Source organism: Rhinoraja longicauda, chromosome 16 (genome assembly GCF_053455715.1).
Source record: "Rhinoraja longicauda isolate Sanriku21f chromosome 16, sRhiLon1.1, whole genome shotgun sequence".
In the NCBI taxonomy this organism is placed as follows: domain Eukaryota; kingdom Metazoa; phylum Chordata; class Chondrichthyes; order Rajiformes; family Arhynchobatidae; genus Rhinoraja; species Rhinoraja longicauda.
In genome coordinates, this window is record NC_135968.1 from 33066304 (window position 1) to 33087680 (window position 21377).

Here is a 21377-nt window from a genome sequence, read left to right on the forward strand (position 1 = left end):
TCCAATTCAATTATTTTTCAGTTTTAATATTGCTGTTATTGTGTGATTGATAAGCTTGGTCAGCTGCTTTATTGGCCAGTCCACATTCAACCACATTGCCCTTGCACGGACACCATATCTCACTCACATTGGGCTACTTCAGCAGATTATATCCCATGCAGGTCATTAGCGAGTTAAATGACTTCTCTTAATAATCTAATTGTCCCATGATCACCACTACTAATGCCATATAATGGTATCAATATTCCACATCTGTCATCATGAAATGTAAAGTCACATCCCTGGATTATTAAACCAGGCCTTTGGGATAAAGGTCTCGTAATGTAACCAATGTGCTAATGTGGGTAAATGTTAGTCTTGTCAGCCCACATCCCATCAATAAAATGTAAGTTCTTCAGGACTTATACATGTAGATAGGTAACTTTGTTTAACTACCTTTACAATCCCTTGATTTCTGTACATCCTGGCAGGGGATCTGATTACAGCTGAAAGTATCTTTGACCGATATTTAACTCCCGCATCCTCTCCAACAAGGTTAGCTCTTTACTGCCCTCTGAAGTGGCAATTGATTGTTTCAATTATGAGGTTCAATGAGAAGGCTCAACATTTCCAGGCAACTGGGGTTGGAAAACAGTTTACAACTAATAACTACATACTGAGACTTAAATTTTAGTTTAGTTTTGCGTTAGTTTGTGCAGATTAGTGATGGACGATTAAAAGAAATATATAAAAGTTTAGTCAGTAATATTAAATGCATATCATAGGATTTATATTTTAATATGAAAATGCATTTGAATGTTTATAAATGGTCAAATTTAAAAACAGCTCATAAGTAAAATGGACAATGCTTAAAACAAGTTTTTGCCTCAGAGGTTACCAAAAGTTTCATGTAATGCATGCACATTTCCTCCACTTCCTCAAGGAAATATGGCATGTTTCCCATGACTCTTCCAAACATCTATAGATGCATCACAAAAAGCTTACTGTTGGGTTGCATCACAGCTTGGTTTGGGAACAACTCTGCAACTCTGCCCTTGACTGCAAGAAATTACAGAGAGGTGTGGATGTAGCCCAATCTATCACACAGGCTCCCTACCATTGACTCCATCTACACTTCTGGCTGTTTCAGAAAGCAGCCAATATAATCAAAGACGTTCCACCCCTGTCATTTCTTCTTCTTTCTGCTCCCATTGGTAAAAGGTACAGAAGCTTGAAAACAGCACCACCATACTCAGGAACAGCATCGCTTCCATCATCAAGCTTCTAAATGGCCCTTTCATCAACTAGGATACTGGCCGATTCACCTCTACCCTATTGCAGACATTGCACTTTGTCCCTGGAACAGGTGCGCTACAATGCTAAGAACTATGTTCTACACTCTGTCACTTCTTTCCCTTTGCCCTACCTAGTGTACTTGAATTTGGCTTGATTGTATTTATGTTTGGTATTATCTGATTTAATAGCATGCAAAACAAATCTTTTCACTGTACCTCGGTACACGCGACAATAACAAACCTAAATCTGAACATCCACGTACCTACACATACACCCACAACCATACTTATTTTTAATTTAATTCTTTTTGAGACCACAAGCAGTAGCAGCAATCAGCAGCAGTCAGAAGCAGCAAGCAGCAGCTAGCAGCAGCTTGGGAAGTATTCTGTGGAGATAGTAAGGAGTAAGACCTGTGTGATCTCCCGGACAAGTTTTGATCGCCTAGCTTGGGGTCGGAGAGGAATTTCCTGGATTTTTTTCCCCAAATTGGCCTGGGTTTTTTATCCGGTTTTTCGTCTCTCCCAGGAGATCACTCAGTTCTTTTGGGTGGGCGGTTGGAGCGGGTGGAGCAGCGGCCGGGCGGTAGGTTTAGTAACCGAGCACGGGGCTTTGTTTGGAGAGTATGAGTGCCAGGGCAGTTTATTGTTCTGGGTGTCGGATGTGGGGAATCTGGGAGTCTGATAGTCTTCCAGACATCCACATCTGCGCCAGGTGCGATGAGATGGGGCTCCTAAGGGACCGTATTAGGAACCTGGAGCGGCAGATTGATGACCTCCGTCTGGTTAGGGAGAGTGAGGAGGTTATAGAGAGGAGTTATAAAGAGGTGGTCACTCCAAAACCACGGGAGGTAGACAAGTGGGTCACGGTTAGGGGGGGCAAGGAGCAGAGGAAGGGACAAGAGAGTACCCCCGTGGATGTACCCCTTGTACCCCTTGGCAATAAATACTCCTGTTTAGGTGTTGTTGGGGAGTATAGCCTACCTGGGGGCAGCGATGGCGCCCGGGCCTCTGGCACGGAGTCCGGCCCTGTTGCTCAGAAGGGTAGGGAAAGGAAGAGGAGAGCGATAGTGATAAGGGACTCTATAGTGAGGGGGTCAGATAGGCGATTCTGTGGACGCAGTCGGGAGACCCGGATGGTGGTTTGCCTCCCTGGTGCCGGTGTCCGGGATGTGTCTGAGCGAGTCCAGGATATCCTGAAAGGGGAGGGAGAGGAGCCAGAGGTCGTGGTACATATAGGTACCAACAATATAGGTAGGATAAGGGAAGAGGTCCTGAAAGGAGAATTTAGGGGGCTAGGAAGAGAGTTAAAAAAACGACTAGGTAGAGGATTGAATTGTAGGACATCTAAGGTTGTAATCTCTGGATTACTCCCTGTGCCACGAGCTAGTGAGTATAGAAATAGGAGGATAGAGCAGTTTAATGTGTGGCTCAGGAGTTGGAGCAGGGGGGAGGGATTCGTTTTTCTGGATAATTGGGCCTGTTTCTGGGAACGGTGGGAACTGTATAGGCCGGACGGTCTCCACCTTAACCAGAGGGGGACCAATATCCTGGCAGGGAGGTTTGCTAGCACTGTTGGGGAGGGTTTAAACTAATTTGGCAGGGGGTTGGGATACAGCATGGAGCTAGTATAGGGGGTGAGGAGAAGGAAAATATAGAGGAAAAAACTGGTCAGATTGGGAGGCAGAACAAGAATGCCCCAGCACAATGGGGTAGGGCAAGTCTGAACGGCATTTATTTTAATGCAAGGAGTATTGGAAGCAAGGGGGATGAATTGAAAGTGTTACTGAACACATGGGAGTACGACATTGTTGCCATTACGGAAACATGGTTGAAGGAAGGGCAGGACTGGCAGCTCAATATTCCAGGATATAGAATCTTCAGGAGAGACAGAGAGCAGGGAAAAAGGGGAGGGGGTGTTGCAGTATTAATCAAATAATCTATTTCTGCTGTAAGAAGGGATGACATATTAGCGGGTTCCTCAAATGAGTCTATTTGGGTGGAATTGAGAAATAGAAATGGGGCATGCACCTTACTGGGTGTATACTACAGACCCCCAAACAGTCAGAGGGAAATAGAAGAACATATTTGTAGGCAAATCTCGGGGGTGTGTGAAAACAACAGGGTAGTAATAGTAGGGGATTTCAACTTCCCGAATATTGATTGGGATAGCCAAAGTGTCAAGGGCGCTGAGGGTGCAGAGTTCCTAAGGGTCACCCAGGAGGGCTTTTTGAGCCAATATGTTGAAAGTCCAACAAGGGAGGGGGCGGTATTGGAAATGAGGCCGGACAGGTGGCTGAAGTGTCAGTGGCAGAGCATTTTGGTGACAGTGATCACAATTCAGTGATATTTAAGGTGGTAATGGAAAAGGATAAAGAGGGACCAGAGGAAAGAGGAAAATTTCTAAATTGGGGCACGGCCGATTTTAATCTGATAAGGCAGAAGTTGGCCCTGGTGGAGTGGGATCAGCTTCTCGTGGGGAGGACCGCATCAGAACAGTGGGAGTCATTCAAAGGAATAATTGAAAAAGTACAGAGGAAGCATGTTCCCCTAAAGTTCAAGGGTGGGACAAACAAGTCCAAAGAACCTTGGATGTCGAACGATATAGTAGGATTGATTCGGAAAAAAAGGGGGGCTTTTGGAAGGCATAAAGAACTTAAGGCACAGACATCATTAGAGGAATACAGAAGGTGTAGGGCGGTTCTTAAAAAAGAAATTAGGAGAGCAAAAAGGGGCCATGAGATAGCACTAGCGGGCAAAATAAAAGAAAATCCCAAAGTGTTCTATAAGTATATCAAGGGTAAGAGGATAACGAGGGAAAGAGTGGGGCCCATCAGGGACCATAGTGGAAAGCTGTGTGTGGAGCCAGAGGATGTAGGAGATGTTTTAAATGAATTTTTTGCATCTGTTTTTACGAGGGAGGAGGGCGATGCAGACTTAGAAATGGAGCAGGAGGGTTGTGATGTTTTTGAGCATATTGCTATTGACAGGGAGGCGGTGCTGGAGGCTCTGGCAGGCTTAAAAGTGGATAAGTCTCCGGGCCCTGACGAAATGTATCCCAGGATGCTGAGAGAGGCAAGGGAGGAGATTGCGGGGGCTCTGGCACAAATTTTCAGAGCCTCTTTTGCAACAGGGGATGTACCGGAGGACTGGAGGATAGCTAATGTGGTGCCATTATTTAAAAAGGGCAGTAGGGATAAACTTGGGAACTACAGGCCAGTGAGTCTGACATCGGTGGTGGGGAAGCTGCTAGAAAAGATTCTGAGGGACAGAATCAGTCTTCACTTGGAGGATCAAGGGTTAATTAAGGATAGTCAACATGGCTTTGTTAAGGGAAGGTCGTGTCTGACTAACTTGATTGAATTTTTTGAAGGGGTGACCAAGGAGGTAGATGGGGGTAGTGCAGTGGATGTGGTATACATGGATTTCAGTAAGGCTTTTGACAAGGTCCCACACAGGAGACTAGTCAAGAAGGTATGAGCCCATGGGATCCAGGGCACCTTGGCAAAATGGATAAAAAACTGGCTTAGTGACAGAAGGCAGAGGGTGATGGTAGAAGGGTGCTTCTGTGACTGGAGGCCGGTGTCCAGTGGGGTGCCGCAGGGATCGGTGTTGGGTCCCTTACTGTTTGTAATCTACATAAATGATCTGGATGTCAACGTACAGGGCATGATCAGCAAGTTTGCAGATGACACAAAGGTAGGGGGGTGGTGAATAGCGAAGAAGGGATCTGCAAGCTGCAGGAAGATATAGATGAGATGGTCAGATGGGCGGAGCAGTGGCAGATGGAATTTAATCCTGAAAAGTGCGAGGTGATGCACTTTGGCAGAAATAACTTGGAGAGGGAGTACACCATGAATGGAAGGACCCTAGGGAAGACAGGGGTACAGAGGGACCTTGGAGTACAGGTACACAAGTCCTTGAAGGCAGCAGGACAGGTGGATAGGGTGGTTAAAAAGGCATATGGGTTACTGGCCTTCATTAGCCGGGGCATCAAATATAAAAGTAGGGGGGTAATGATGGAATTGTACAGAACACTGGTGAGGCCACAGCTGGAGTATTGTGTACAGTTCTGGTCACCACATTACAGAAAGGATGTGATAGCTTTGGAGAGGGTGCAGAGGAGATTCACCAGGATGCTACCAGGGATGAAGGGCCTCGGCTATGAGGAGAGACTGGGCAGACTGGGGTTGTTTTCCCTGGAGCAGAGAAGGCTGAGAGGGGACATGATCGAGGTGTACAAGATCATGAGGGGCATGGATAAGGTAGATGGCGGGGAACTTCTTCCACTGGTGGAAGGTTCAACAACGAGGGGACATAGATACAGGGTAAGGGGAGGGAGGTTTCGGGGGGATGTGAGAAAGAACTTTTTCACCCAGAGGGTGGTTGGAGTCTGGAACTCACTGCCTGGGGTGGTGGTGGAGGCGGGAACACTCAAAACGTTTAAGAGGCATTTGGATGGGCACTTGAAATGCTACAACATTCAGGGCTACGGTCCAAATGCGGGAAAATGGGATTAAAATTCGACTGTGTTTGGTAACGGGCGGCGCGGACACGATGGGCCGAAGGGCCTCTTTCTGTGCTGTAGGACTCTATGACTCTATGACAAGCCTTATTTGTACATCACAATTTTGAATCCTGCTTTCTGCATCAACATTTAACTCGGAAATATTTAACGTGGAAAACCCACAACGAATGATGTCAACAGTTTGCCTTCGGAGCCTGGTGAATTAAATGGGAGATGTTTTGAAGGGAATTGTAGTCAGCTCTGCAGGATACTGCCAGCATTTTCCTGTTTAGGTGCCAACAGGTTTGGGACTTTCACACAGGGGAATGCAAACTTGGCAGTTGCCTCCACAGAAGGGATCCACAGAAGCCGACTGCGGTCACGTCTCATTTGGTCATCAAGAGCAAGGGCAGTTCACCACTGACCATACAACTGGAACCCAGGAGTCTTTCAAAACAATTCACCTCTTCCATTTACCTTCTAGTAATCAAGGCACCAAATACTTTAAAAATAAGATTTTGAACAAAATGTTATCACTTTTAATATTTCGCATTAACATTGCGATATTTATCCAGTGAAGATTCTATGTTGACTTAATATTAAAGGTTTTACTGCAAACTCCAAACCTGGGCTGGTGAGTGAGGTTATTGGCAAAGGTTATCTCCTCAAAGTTGGAATAGATAGTTGGAATTGATAACCTCAGCAGCAGGTAAATATTATAAAATCTTTGCATCAATGGGAATAGCAAAAGTGTGTTTCTCATTAACCATCCAAGAGCTGAATATTTCTGTGCTATTAACAAAAAAACAATAGAATAGATTTAAAACACGCTAAAATTCATTTTTCCTCCTGTGAGTGAAATCGAGTTGTCCCAAAGTGTGGATTTTATATTTGTCTTGTTCCCTTCCACCCAAACCTCATCAGGATTAATAACCACCAATGCATTTTACAATGCTACACACTAGAGTAAAAAGTTGTAGCTAATTAGTAGAGGCGCAACTAGTAGAGATAATTGTGCCTTGTATTTCTGGCAGTTTTCCATTGCTTTTACTAGATTTTCTTGCTGCACCGGATTGATATTGATATTATATTGATATTAAATAACGGGAATATCAATGCAAATTCCAATCATGCTCTCTCACTGTGTATACACATGCACTTTTCCAGCATAGCTAACCTGGGTGACTAGCAAAACAGTTATCCTGCTCAACACAGGAATGCACAGACCAATTTTACTGCCTTATAGGAAAGATGTCGTCAAGCTGGAAAGAGTAGAGAAGATTTACGAGGATGTTGCCAGGACTATAGGGTCTGAGCTATAGGGAGAGGTCGAGTAGGCTGGGTCTATTCCTTGGAGTGCAGGAGGATGAGGGGTGATCTTATAGAGGTGTATAAAATCATGAGAGGAATAGATTAGGTAGATGCACAGTGTCTCTTGCCCAGAGTAGGTGAATGGAGAACAAGAGGACAGAGGTTTAAGGTGGTAGAAAAGATTTAAGAGGAATCTGAGGGGTACCTTTGTCACACAAAGGGTGGTGGGGGTATGAAACAAGCTGCCAGATGAGGTAGTTGAGGCAGGGACTATCCCAACATTTAAGAAAGTTAGACAGGTACATGGATAGAAGGTAGACACAAAATGCTGGAGTATCTCAGAGAGACAGGCAAAATCTCTGGAGAGAAGGAATGGGTAATGTTTCGGGTCAAGACCGAAGAAGGATCTTGACCTGAAATGTCACCCATTCCATCACTCCAGAGATGCTGCCTGTCCCACTGAGATACTTCAGCATTTTGTGTCTACTTTCGATTTAAACCAGCATCTGCAACTCTTTCCTACACAGGTACATGGATAGGACAGGTTTAGAGAAATATGGGCCAAATGCAGGCAGATGGGTCTAGTGTAACTGGGACATGTTGGCCGGTGTGGGCAAGTTGGGCTGAAGGGTCCATTTCCACACTGTATCAACGGCTTTATGACTCTACCGCTGTCTCGACTGAAATTGGCAAACTTATTTGAACAGAGATCAAATAGTGAAACTTGCCAGACTTGACATTTTCACCAAGTGAGCCAAGAACAGAGGAGATACAAAGATATTATGTATTATGTTCCTGGCAAATAAAATATTTGAATTAATGACCATGTGTTCAAATGGAATTGCAGACGCTGAAAAAGGCAGACAAAGAATAGAGCAGGATATAGAGCAATTACCGAAAGGGGTGGAGAAATGGCAAGTGGAGAGTAATCCAGGCAAGTGTGAGGTGTTACACTTTGGGAGGTCAAATGTAAAGGGAAAGTATACAGTTAAAGGCAGGATCCTTAACAGCATTGATGTACACAGTGATCACGGGGTCCAAGTCCATAGCTCTCTGAAAGTAGCAACACAAGTGTATAGAATGGGAAAGAAAGCATATGGTAGGCTTGTCTTCATCGATCAGGACAAGAGTCAGCAAGTCATATTGTAGCTTTGTAGAACTTTTGTCAGGCCACATTTAGAGTATTGTGGTCAATTCTAGTTGCCATCATTTAAAGATGTGGAGGCTTTGGAGAGTGAAGAAGAGGTTTACAAGTTTGCTGCCTTGATTAGAGGGTATTAGCAATAAGGAGAAGTTGGACAAACTTGAATTGTTTTTTCTGGAGCGTCAGAGGCTGAGGGGAGACCTAATAGAAGTTTATAAATTTATGAGGCAGATATAGGATAGATAATAAGAACTTTTTTTTCAGGGTGAAAATATCCAATACCTGAGGACATAGTCTTTAGGTCAGAGAGAGAGAAAGTTTAAAGGAGATGTGTGGCAAAAACTTTTATGTAGAGAGTGGTAGGTGCCTCAACCTGCCACAGGTTGTGGTGGTAGCAGATAGCAGGTTCCCTGGTTCAAAAGCTGCTCCATTTCAATAACCGCTGTGCAATAGACCTAGCCAACGTGAACATTTGTTTTGTTTGCCATATGAAGGAATTGCTAAATCCTAAACTGATCCAAGGTAAAACCTGTCAATTCACTGAGCGTTTTCCATTTGCAGTGCGTGCAACAGTATAAGTAAGCAATTTACTTACAAATAGAATCATCCAGGGTATAATGTTGTATCAAAGATTAATTAATTAGATAGATAGCAATCCCATAAGCAATGAGAATCTGAATGATGCCAACCATAGGGAATGTGTTTAATTAATTCTGCAACTTGGTGAGTAAAACCAAATGGTGTTTCAAATGCTGGCATATCACATAGCCCTGCAATGTTATGCTCATATCATCGATACAAGTAGATTGTGACCAGATAATGTATAATTGAAGTAAATATTGAAGCATTTAACAATTAATTATTTTATGATTATTCTTGTTATTATATTGGTTAATTTTTAGTGAGCCCTAAAAACAGTTGTGGCCTTTGCAAATTCTCAGGAAAATGAATGACATTTTTTTTTCACTAGAAGCTACAAAAACCGTGGCAAGCTTGTTGGCAGTCTTTGGCATTGTGTATTTGGCATTTTTATGATTCTACAAAGTTAAACAATGCTGTGACACTTACAGGAGGCCATGTGGAGGCAGTCAATCAACCCGTATTTGGGCAAGTACACATGCAAGCAGGAAATTCTACACATTGCCATCTACAAATGAGGTAAATTCAGTGAACGGCTGATGAAATAATTTGTTCCTTGGTCCAACATGAAGCAATTGGGAGACGCCGTAGGCCTAGGTGGACTGAGCGAAACAGTCGCTGAGCCTATGTTTGGTCTCGCCGATGTACAGGAGCCCTCATCACGAACACCAGATGCAGTAAATGAGGTTAGAGGAGGTACACATGAATACTTTGTGGCCAGCCTGATTAGTCCTGGTCTTTTCTTGCCTCTAGCTCTTCACCCCTCCCACCCCACTTTCCATCCATAGAAGGGTCTCGACCCGAAACGTCACCATCCTTTTACTCCAGAGATGCTGCCTGATCTGCTGAGTTTCTCCAACACTTTGTGTCTATCTTCGGTAAACGTCACCATCTGCAGTTCTTTCTTTCTACAGATGCTAATGACCATCTTGGCAGATTTCACCTGTGAATCTACTGCAGAGTTTTCATTAATTTAAGACCTAAACAGGTCACATTGATGCAGATTATGCTGTACAATTGACAAATATCAATGGAGCATGGCAAAATAATTGAGGATCTTCCAACTTAAATTTGACATTTGTTATTTAGGCACAGGTTCCCCCGAGATCTGCCTGAATCTGTGAGCAGGTTAGATTGTGACTGGTCTATTCCTGAACTATGCCATTATGTAACGAGCTCAGCTGGTGCATTGCCAACACACAAAGATTTCCTATCACAGTGGTTGGGAAATCTGCCCTCTGTACCGGCACTAGGTTAACGTATAGAATGTACAACACAAAAAAAGGCTCCACACTATCCATTCCAAATATCACGCCAAGTAAAAATAATCTCCTCTGCCCACATGTGGTCTAGATCCCTCTGTTTCCTGCATATCCATGTGCTTATCTAAAAGCCTCTTAAATACCACTGATGTATCTGCCTCCACCAACACCCCTGACACTCACTCAGGCACTCACCACCCTCTGTGTAACATAGAAACATAGAAAAATAGGTGCAGGAGTAGGCCATTCGGCCCTTCGAGCCTGCACCGCCATTCAATATGATCATGGCTGATCATCCAGCTCAGTAGCCTGTACCTGCCTTCTCTCCATACCCCCTGATCCCTTTAGCAAAAAGGGCCACATCTAACTCCCTCTTAAATATAGCCAATGAACTGGCCTCAACTACCTTTTGTGGCAGAGAATTCCACAGACTCACCACTCGCTGTGTGAAGAAATGTTTTCTCATCTCGGTCCTAAAAGACTTCCCCCTTATCCTTAAGCTGTGACCCCTGTAAAAAACTTGCCCCGCAATCTCTGTTAAGCTTTGCTCCTCTCACCTGAAAGCTATGCTCTCAAGTCTTTGACAATTCCACCCTGGGGAAAAAAGGTTCTGAATGCCAAGTCTATCTTTACCGCTCATCATTTTATATACTATTATCAGGTCTCCCCTCGACCTCTGACGTTCTAGAGAAAATAATCCAAATTTGGCCAACCTCTCCTTACAGCTAATATCCACTAATCAAAACAGCATTCGGGTAAACCTCTTCTGCACCTTCTCCAAAGACTCCACATCCTTCCAGTAATTCTTCACACAATAATCCAAATGTGGCCTAACCAACATGACTGCAACATGACTTCCTAACTCTTGTACTCAATGGCCCGACCAATTATACTACATGCCTTACTCACTCTGCGGGACCACATCCCTTTTCCTATTTAAGGGATCACAAAATGCTGGAGTAACTCAGCGAGCCAGGCAGTATCTCAGGAGAGGAGGAATGGGTGACATTTCGGAAGAAGGTCTCAACCCGAAACGTCACCCATTCCTTCTCTCCCGAGATGCTGCCTGGCCCGCTGAGTTACTCCAGCATTGTGATACCTTCGATTTGTACCAGCATCTGCAGTTATTATCCTACACACCTTTTCCTATTTATGTAGTTTGTGCTAACGTATGCAACAACTTCTCCCTGCACACCCTCCCCCTTGAAAATGTTCTGCAGCCACTCTGAGGCATCCTAATCCCTGGCACCAGGGAGGCAACACACTGTCCCAAAGTCCCATTTGTGCCACAAATTCTCCCCTAACTATTGAGTCTGTTAGAAGAAGGGTCTCGACCAGAAATGTCACCCATTCCTTCTCTCCAGAGAAGTTTCTGAGTTACTCCAGCTTTTTGTTTCTATCTTTGGTTTAAACCAGCATCTGCAGTTCCTTCTTATACATATCACTATACCACTGTCTGACTTTATCTTATCCTGCCGTATAGTGCCATAAACTGGACAATTGCTGTTGCTCACCTCTGGATGGTCATCCCCTCCAACAGTATATAAAGAGGTAAACTTGGTTTTGCAGGGAATGGTCATAGGGGATTCCTGCACCATCAGCCTACTCAGTGGATCTTATAGAAACATATACAATTGTGAAGGGATTGGACAGGTTAGATGCAGGAAAAATGTTCCCCGTGTTGGGGGAGTCCAGAACCAGAGGTCACAGTTTAAAAATAAAGGTAGGCCATTTAGGACTGAGATGAGGAAAAACCTTGTCACACACAGAGTTGTGAATCTGCCACAGAAGGCAGTGGAGGCCAATTCACTGGATGTTTTCAAGAGTTAGATTTACCTCTTAGGGCTAAAGGAATCAAAGGATACAGAGAAAAAATAGGAACGGGGTACTGATTTTGGATGATCAGCCATGATCATATTGAATGGCGGTGCTGGCTCGAAGGGCCGAATGGCCTACTCCCGCACCTATTTTCTATGTTTCTATTTTTCTACTCCCCTTCGTGGTGGTCACCCATCAACTTGCTGCCTGCACCTTAGGTGTGACCACCTCGCTGTACGTAACTCCTGTCTCCGATGCTCTCCATCTCCCAGACGATCCTGATATCATCCAGACACAGCTCCAGTTCCCTCACGCGGTCAGTCAGGAGCTGGGGTCGGATGCACTTCCCACAGGTGGAGCCCTCAGGGAGACTGGAGGTCTCCCTGACTTCCCACATCCTGCAGCTTTATACAAGTAAGGTGTTCTCATAAATCCCAATGTGAGAAACCACCTGCTGAAAATCAAGATATTTTTTATTTGTTTAAATGAAGTTAATATAAATGTGTTACCATTTTTATATTTCTCTGTATTTTAGTCTTTTTTTCTTTCAATGCTGTTTTCAAAAAAAATATTTCAACAATTTTTTATTGTCTTTACAAATCCCAAATGATTTTGTATTTTATGAACATCAAAATCATTCATTATGATTTGGCAATGACAGTTTTGGCAGCTGTTGAGCCTGGGGGTATGGCCTGACTGGCTGTCAAAACCATTATATCAGTGCAGTCAGCCACTTGCACTGGGAGAAGCCTGTGCTTCAATGGGCCAGGCATCCAGAAGAGAACTAACTGCACGTCAGAGCACTTTGGAATTAGCAGCATGGTCAAGGCGAAGGCATTCAGTGACCGCAGGCAATATAAGTCCTGCCCCACCAATTCTATTTTGGTGCATCAATATGTTTGGAACCACATTGACAATGGTTAAAACACTCCATAACTCAGTGATAAAAGTCAAATGAATAACATCAGTAAATTCATTTCACAGAAAATCCACACATAAAGTGTTAAAGGTATCTGCATCCCACCCTGCCCAAGCAGCCAATGTTCACTTTGCAGTGCTTGCACTGGCAATAATCCATTATTTATTAATCCCAAATTTTTCCTCAATGTTACACTATAAATTGCAGGAAATGCTCACTTGAAAAGAGACTGGACAAACTAATAGATATTCAAAATGCGGCTTCTGGATGTGGATAGAAACTGACTATTGGTAAAGTTGGTCAGCTAAAAAAAGAGTAATATTCAAGGCTTTGCACTTACTCTCAATCTTTTTTTCAGACACCTTATAGTTTTCTTGATTGCTGTTTGGTAGTGTTTTTCCATTTGATTTTTTCTCTTTCTCAGTATTGTGATTTCTTTTTTTGACTGAAAAATAAATAGTGCTTGAATAACTACATATGATAAAACATTTAATGGCCATTTTCTAAGTTATTATAACTTTGAGGGTTTAACTGTCCTTTTAATATCTTGCATTAAAATCGAGTTCAGACTTTGTAATGGTAAAGCAGTTTCACACAATCCCCCCTCCTACCTCAACGCTTCAAATGACCACGAAAGCCTTTATTTATGAACAATTGTGGATAATTCATATGTAACCTAATATCCACTAAACCTTCCCAGTTATGCGAAAAATACTTACTCCGACAACTATCTGCTTGTTTTGAGTACAGTAAATAACTAGATGTGTTTATATGCCTTGTCTTTTTTGTTATGCCTTGTCATTTTTGTTTTGCACTGTACACTAAAAGTGACTGTTTCAGCACGGAAACCCTTGAAAACTTAAATACTGTTAATCAAGTATCTATTATCCGTGGTGTTTACAAATCCTTTACACACATATAACTCGTTCTGCACGTGGTCTTAATCCCTAACTAAATGACCAAAGCTGACCTTTTTAAATGCACATGGAATATTTCCAAGTACAGCGCTATAATTCTAAAATATGGACATGCTAAAAATGCATATTATACGAATGCAAATATTTATAAAACAATGCCCAGAAACGAACAGAAAATGAACCTAGAGCAATTGTTTGTAGACACAAGGAACTGCAAATGCTGGTTTACAGGGGGAAAAAAGGACACAAAGTGCCGGAGAGGCAGCCATTCCATACCTGGCGTCCCTGTGGACTTCTCTTTGCCTTTCTTTACCCTTGCCCTGGGCTCACTTTCCACGGGAGCCTCTGAGTTCCTGCGTCCCTCGGGGCGGTACAGACCCTCTCTGGAAAGGATCTCTTGCAGATAATAATCATAGTCCTCCACAGGGTTCCCACGGGCACCATCAGAGAAGATGACCAACTCCCAGAGGCATATGCCCAGAACTGCAACGTAACAGCCACGGCTGAGAGGGGACATTGTAGCAGGGACACCTCAACTCAACTACAGGCTCCACCAAAACAAACCCCAGTCGCCAAGCTGCTGCAGGCGCTTTTGCGCTTTTGATTTTCACAGACTTCCCATGCCCCGGTGATCCGCTGACCCTGGGCTCAGAGGCTCCATGTGTCTTGGCGCAACAGACAGAGACTTGCTTCTATGCTGGGTATTGGCAGGTGACCTCGGCACTGGGATCTGAAGCCCGGAGCCTTCCAGAGAACTGCGCGATTTCCATGAAAACAGTGTAATCAGAACCATATCTCCTCACACGGCACCAGTACTCATGATGCCTTGGAAGAGGCTTGGCAGCCGGCGCTACCTCTTAATCTTCCCAGACCTCCAATAAAACAATTTGCTTATTTTGGTCCATGTACGCGTTGCTTCAAGCTGATGAAGCGTCTTTTGTTTAAAGTTGAATTCAGTGAGATCCCCGCCAACAGTGGTTCTTAAAAAGTATCAAATGCAGAAACAAGAGCGTGGAATGAAGTGTGGATGCAACTTTTTTTGTTTCCAGCGGCAGTTTTTGCGCGGATTTTATTTTTCCAGCGAGTTTCCAACTGTGATTCCAGGGGCGGTGTCGAAAACGATGGCCTTAAAGAAAACGCCAATTTGTTCAGTCTGACACAACTCGCACGAGTGTGGGGGACACGTGAACTAAAGGGCTCCCTGGTGTGACGGGTTGCAATCACTTAGCACCCCACCCCTGCAGTTTCTCTCTGCTCCAGACATGTTTCAGATCCTTTGGACACGTTTAAACAGACCCCAGCTCGGCGCTGCACCGTAAAACACACAATCATCTGAAATAGGAAGGATGGTCTCACCATCTCATATCTGACCTACTTTCCAATTAGTATTGGTTTATTATTGTCGCCGAAAAGTTTTTTGTTTGCGTGCTATTCATTTAAATCAGGTAATCTCCATCAGGTGAGAGGGGAAAGATTTAATAGAAATCCGAGGAGCAACATTCTTTACGCAGAGGGTGGTGGGTATATGGAATGAGCTTCCAGAAGAGGCACGGCACGGGTACGGGCACGGTAGCGCAGCGGTAGAGTTGCTGCTTTACAGCGAATGCAGCGCCGGAGACTCAGGTTCGATCCTGACTACGGGTGCTGCACTGTGAGGAGTTTGTACGTTCTCCCCGTGACCTGCGTGGGTTTTCTCCGAGATCTTCGGTTTCCTCCCACACTCCAAAGACGTACAGGTATGTAGGTTAATTGGCTGGGTAAATGTAAAAATTGTCCCTAGTGGGGTGTAGGATAGTGTTAATGTACGGGGATCGCTGGGCGGCACGGACTTGGAGGGCCGAAAAGGCCTGTTTCCGGCTGTATATATATGATATGATATGAAGAGGTGTCAGAAGGAACTGCAGACACTGGTTTACGCTGAAGATAGACACGAATTGCCGTAGTAACTCAGCAGGACAGGCAGCATCTCTGGAGAGAAGGGATGGATGACGTGTCGTGTCTGGACCCTTCTACATAAGTACAACAAATTTAAAAAAAATACTAGCGAGCAGAACATAGTATTGTAGCACCATTGTAGTGTAACAGTTCTAGGCAAAATGTCCAATGTCCACATTGAGGTAGGTGGGAAGATTGGGACCGCACCCTAGCTTATTGGAGAACGATTCAGAAATCTGATAATAGAGGGGAAGAAAATTATTCCTGAATTTGATGTCATGTGCTTTCAAGCTTTTGTATCTTCTGCCCAATTTTCTGTTAAGTTTTGGGCATTGCAAAGCGCCAAGAAAACTAAAGTTTAACAAAACCAATTTTTCATTCAAGTTATTTATAAATCAGTAGTATCGACAAGGTTATCATTTTATCTGTTTGCTGTTTTCAATAGACAATAGACAATTGGTGCAGGAATAGGCCATTTCGCCCTTCGAGCCAGCACCACCATTCAATGTGATCATGGCTGATCATTCTCAATCAGTACCCCGTTCCTGCCTTCTCCCCATACCCCCTGACTCCACTATCCTTAAGAGCTCTATCTAGCTCAATTGAAGTGCAACACGCTGAAAGAATTAACCGTTGCCTCGAACAGTTTTATGACATGGAATAGTACCTGCTTTAAATATCCTTGTCATATTTGACTTTGAAACAGTAATTATGGTCACATTATGGGATATGCTCAGATAATGGCTCTGTTTCTGGGCTTGTTATCCAGGGACCTATACTCATTACCCTGATGCATCAGTTCAAATTCCACCCCGACAGCTGGGAATTCAAATCCAGTTAATTAACTAAATCTTTACAATGTATCCAAAATTAATTAGTATGAACATGTATCTCTAGATTACCACAAATCCCCAAATCTTCTACGTGACATGTTAACACGTTTTCTCTACTTCTCATAGATGCTGCCTGACTGTATGATTCTAGGACTCTATGACTTGTTAAGTGTTGCCAGTATTTTCCAGTATTTTTATTTCAACTTTCCAGAATCTGCAGAATTAAAAAAAAAAAAATTACAGTAAGACCTCATCCAGTTCCCTTCAACAGTTTATTTTTCTGTAGCATTTTGACCCTTCTTTCTTTTGGGGCTAAGTATGCTTCACTCTCTGAAATACTCCTGAAAGCCACTCAGTTCAGGATCAGTTGGGAATTGGCAACAAATGAAAGCAAACTAATATTTCTATATTTCTGAGGATGCCTTTATTCAACATCCAATAACGATACGCACAGCGATGACTATAATGTAACATGCAGCAGGGGATCAGGAGACAGAAAGCAAAAGTATTTTTGAGAAATCATTGGACTCTCTAACAGTAAACAGAATTTTGCAGGCTAGAATTATTCTCTGTGGGAATAAATGAAAGTTCATCATTTCATTTTGACAACATTTATAACTTCAACACTCGGACATTTGGGAGGCTGGAGCTGGTGTCAGATCGGTTGGCGCTGCTAGATGGCTCATTGCTTCAAAACAAATTCCCGCAAGTGAGTCAAAATGAGACTCTGGGACAACTTATAGGCAATAATTGCAGATATTATTTATCCTGCCCTCTGTTTTCTTTTATACCCTTGGCACATCAACTTATTTATCACATGCAGATGTTTCGCTGGAAAACCAGGGCTGCGGTGACTTCTGTATCCAAATAAATACCCATCATTCCCAGGTGGATCTACTTCAGAGAGTGTTATGCAAGTTCTTGTCGCTTCTAAACTGTGCCGATGTGTGCGATGTACAAACATGGCGATGGACCCCATTCACACTTCTCCCCCCTGTTGTGTCATTTATTTGACGACAGAGTAATTTTGGGAAAAGCAATGTCCTATTCCTGCTGCTTTTGTCATGTATGATTGGCGTGGTAGATACGCATATCAGGTTGGGATGGATATGAGTCCCATCCTAAACTCACCAGCGTCTGCTACCGGAGAATATTTGACAAGATGTACCAGACAATTTCTTTCAATTGTTATCAGTTTTATGAACAGGAAATGTCTGGGAATTGAATATCTTCATCTGCTTAAAATTTCACGGGCTGATTTAGTGTGGTATTCTGCCGCGACCACAGCTGGCGACCAGGCTGCATGACAACAGATCACTGTATTCAGATTCCCAACATGAACATTCACTGATCTTCGTTGGCTCTCGGCTGAGCAATGACTCATTGTGAGCAGACCTTCTCATTTTCCCAACATTGCATGTCCTTGTTGCACCCCATGATTAATATCTTGCAGTACATCCCCTTCAGAGAGGTACGTTCCTCCAACTTTGGCCTCTTGTACAAGTTTGATTTGAATTGCCCTCCCATTCATGGCTGTGTCATCTAGGATCTGAGTTCTGGCATTACAGTGTTAAAGCTCTTTCTCTCAATCTTTTAAGACATGCCTCAAAGCCTATGCATTTGTCAAAGCTGGTGGTTACTTGCCCTCATGGCATTTAATGTGGGTTGGCATAAATGTTTTCCTGTGAAACACCTGGTACGATGTTACATGGTGATGGGCACCATGGATGGCACAGTGGACCAGCTGATAGAGAATCTATCAAGTGTCAAGTCGTTGAATGTATTGTCACAGGTGCAGGTGAGGTGCAGGTACAATGAAAATCTTGCTTGCTCAGCTTCACATTTCCTCCAACATTACAAAGATGCACAGGTTTGTAGACAAATTGGCTTCTGTAAATTGTTGCTAGTTTGTAGGATAGAACTGGCGTATGGATGATTGTTGGTTGGCATGGACTCGGTGGGCCAAAGGGCCTGTTTCCATGCTTTACCTCTAAACTAAAGGTAGGATTACAGTATGGTGGGTCAGTTCAATAAGCTGATGGGAGGTTCTTACAACTGTCTGACGACAGGGATCAAGTTTCAGTACTGCCCTCCGGTACTGTCTCCGGGAGTTTACATGTTCTCTCTGTGCCTGCTTGTGACTCTTCTGAGTGCTATTGTCATCGCCGATCAACTGAACTCTGACAACTTGCATTCATTTTCCAGACAAACTTCATTTACTTGTGACCAAGTACAGTTACTGCACTACTCTGAAATTCCAATCAGAATGGTCAACATTTTGTACAGATTTTGACCCTTGAAATTGTGCACGCTTTCCAATTTCTTATCACCAATAACAATACGCTCTCAAAACATTAATATACAAATGCAATAACACAAAATACAAATAAACCTACGTGCTATTTAATCCTTTATTTAATTTTCAATATCAAGAACTTTGCAGTGTGCATTAAGGAATACCTATCCCAAAACATTGGGGTATGTCAACGAACACCTATCAGGAACATTGATGTGCGTCAATGAATGCCTAAAGGTTGACAGCTGTCCTAACCTTTGTCATACTGCGGCTTCCACATTGTGCTGTACAGCTATCTTAACCTTGTGCGAATCACTACCATCTCAACCGTAATGCCTTTAATGGCTAGGCGTTATCCTGTATCCTGTAACGCCTGGGCTGTCTCATTGACCAATTTATCCGTTGCCTGAGGCCATATTGATGCTCTCACAAGCAAATCTCACAGGCCCACACTTTATCCACAATGGTTCAGCCTCTGTGATTGCTCGTCGATGGCATCCTCACACAGCTAGATGTAGAGAGACCGATTGCAGGTGGTACATATATGGTATCACATTGGCCAAGGAACAGCAGCCCTTTCAAGGACCTGGTTCAGGCCACATGTTCCATTTGGAAAGGGGCATCCCCGGCAGCCAGGGGTAAGCCTTGTGGCCACAGACCCAACACATGCCGTTAACAGGGCTGGGAGTCGGTAGTGTGGAGGAGTTGCAAGTACCATTGCCTAGGTCCGGCCAGGCACCCTGGCTATTAGGGTATGAGCAAACCTCTCCCTGACTTACATGGAGCAATCCTAGCACCGGTGGGGTACACAATCCATTAAAGGAAGGCTGATACCATCCCTCAAAGCAGTTGAATGGACAGGCTTATCCGTATTGGTAGTGCAGATTCCTGTTCCCCCTCTCGTGGCGTAATCGAAGTAGAGAACGGATTCAAGTTCACTCTGATTAAGAGCTAATGGCTGCATTGGCACTCCCCCCTTGAATGTGTGGGTACTCTGGAACATATCCAGCAACTCAACTGATTAAAACGCAGAGCATATTCGTTACTATGGCGTAAAAAGGTATCATATTGAACAAAAAACAACATCCAGAATATCCTGCCTAGCATGCATAGTGATTACTTAAAAGTCCCAAATAATAAGAGAACTCAATTGGTCCTGATGTCTTTGCCACTGGTGTGCTGGCCCAGCGGTGCAGTAGGTTTAACAAGCAATGCATGGACCCAAGGCGGTTTCCCTTGAACCTTCACAGAGGTACTGTATGCTTAGTCAGCAGCACTTGCTGTCGACCTTCCCACCGGGGCTCGAGACTATTTTCCTGTCAGTGGGATGTCACGATTACCCAGCCTCCTGGCTGGTGGGTATGGCAATCCTCAGTCGTCATGACCTTATGGGCTTCAATTACCTGCTGATGAAAACTTTGCAGAATTCATGTTAGTGCCACACAATGATGCAACATGCCTTCTTCACTCATGGTATGGACATCCATCTGTTTGACAGCGAGGGGAGGAGCGACTCTTAAGCGCATGGGATGTTTCCAAATACTACCCCATTGTAGAGATAGGCCCGTTACTTGGTTTGGTGTGCAACACGTTGTCATGTGGGCCAGCGGAAACACCTCTGGCCACTTTAGTCCAGTCTCCTCGCAGAATTTGGACAATTTATTTTTCAGGACTCTACTTTGCCGCTCCATTTGATTTTGGGTGGTACGGACAAGTGAAGTGATGCATGTACTACAAAGCTTTTGACAGTTCCAGTACCACCTTGCCTGTAAAGTTTGGGCCATTGTCACTTGATCTCTTCTCAGGGAATTCCAAACCGAGGCATGAGTTCTTGTAATAAAAGTTTTGCAACAATTACAGCATCATTTCTCAGCGTTGGACAGGCAAATACACAATAACGTACATAATTATAACCCTAAACATTTAGGTATTTGAATAAAGTCCATTTAGAGATTGAAAACATTTGGCATCAGTCCCCAATTGGCGCTCAGAAACATCGGCAGCAGCTTGCTTATTTCTTACTTCATCTTGGACAGCGTTGGTGAATAAATTCTGCAGACTCTGGGGGATTACTGTCCTGTTGTTTTGACTGGTAGCTGCACGAACGAATCTGCTCGGGCATCTGAATGGCTTTTAAATGATTACAGATCATTAACTCTTGACTGGGTCCGAAGGGATTATTCATGGTGTCAGGACGATCTGGCTTACGCATTTGTAAACATTAGATAGTGTCCTTGACGAGTGTTTGAAATATATGAATGCAGGCAGCTTCTAACCCAGTGTCTACGTTGACCACAATTAAAAAACGCATTTCTTTTGCTTGCCTCTGCCTCATGACATCGCTCTTCCACTTCCCCAGCCAAACATCCTTCCCCTTTGGGTCCTCGAACCTTCAGATTAAGATGTTTCTACCAGGATACTTACTGGTTTCTCGCTGGGTCTCTGCTGCCGTTGTCGGCCTGGCGCTGACAATGCCATAAAACAAGCAAAACATCCTGTGCATTTTTTTTTGTTTCCCATCTTAT

At 43.8% G+C, this 21377-nt stretch overlaps 1 protein-coding gene across 1 annotated transcript in view; it reads right to left on the reverse strand.

Moving 5' to 3' along the window:
* Positions 1-14305, reverse strand: part of cpxm2 (carboxypeptidase X (M14 family), member 2) — a 133742-nt gene extending 119437 nt beyond the window's left edge. Inside the window, exons 1-2 of the mRNA XM_078413571.1 lie at positions 14065-14305; positions 13212-13316 (exon numbers count right to left, since the gene is read on the reverse strand). Of these exons, the coding sequence (XP_078269697.1) occupies positions 13212-13316; positions 14065-14305 (346 nt within the window). The remainder of the gene's footprint in view (positions 1-13211; positions 13317-14064) is intronic.
* Between the last annotated feature and the right edge of the window lie 7072 nt (positions 14306-21377).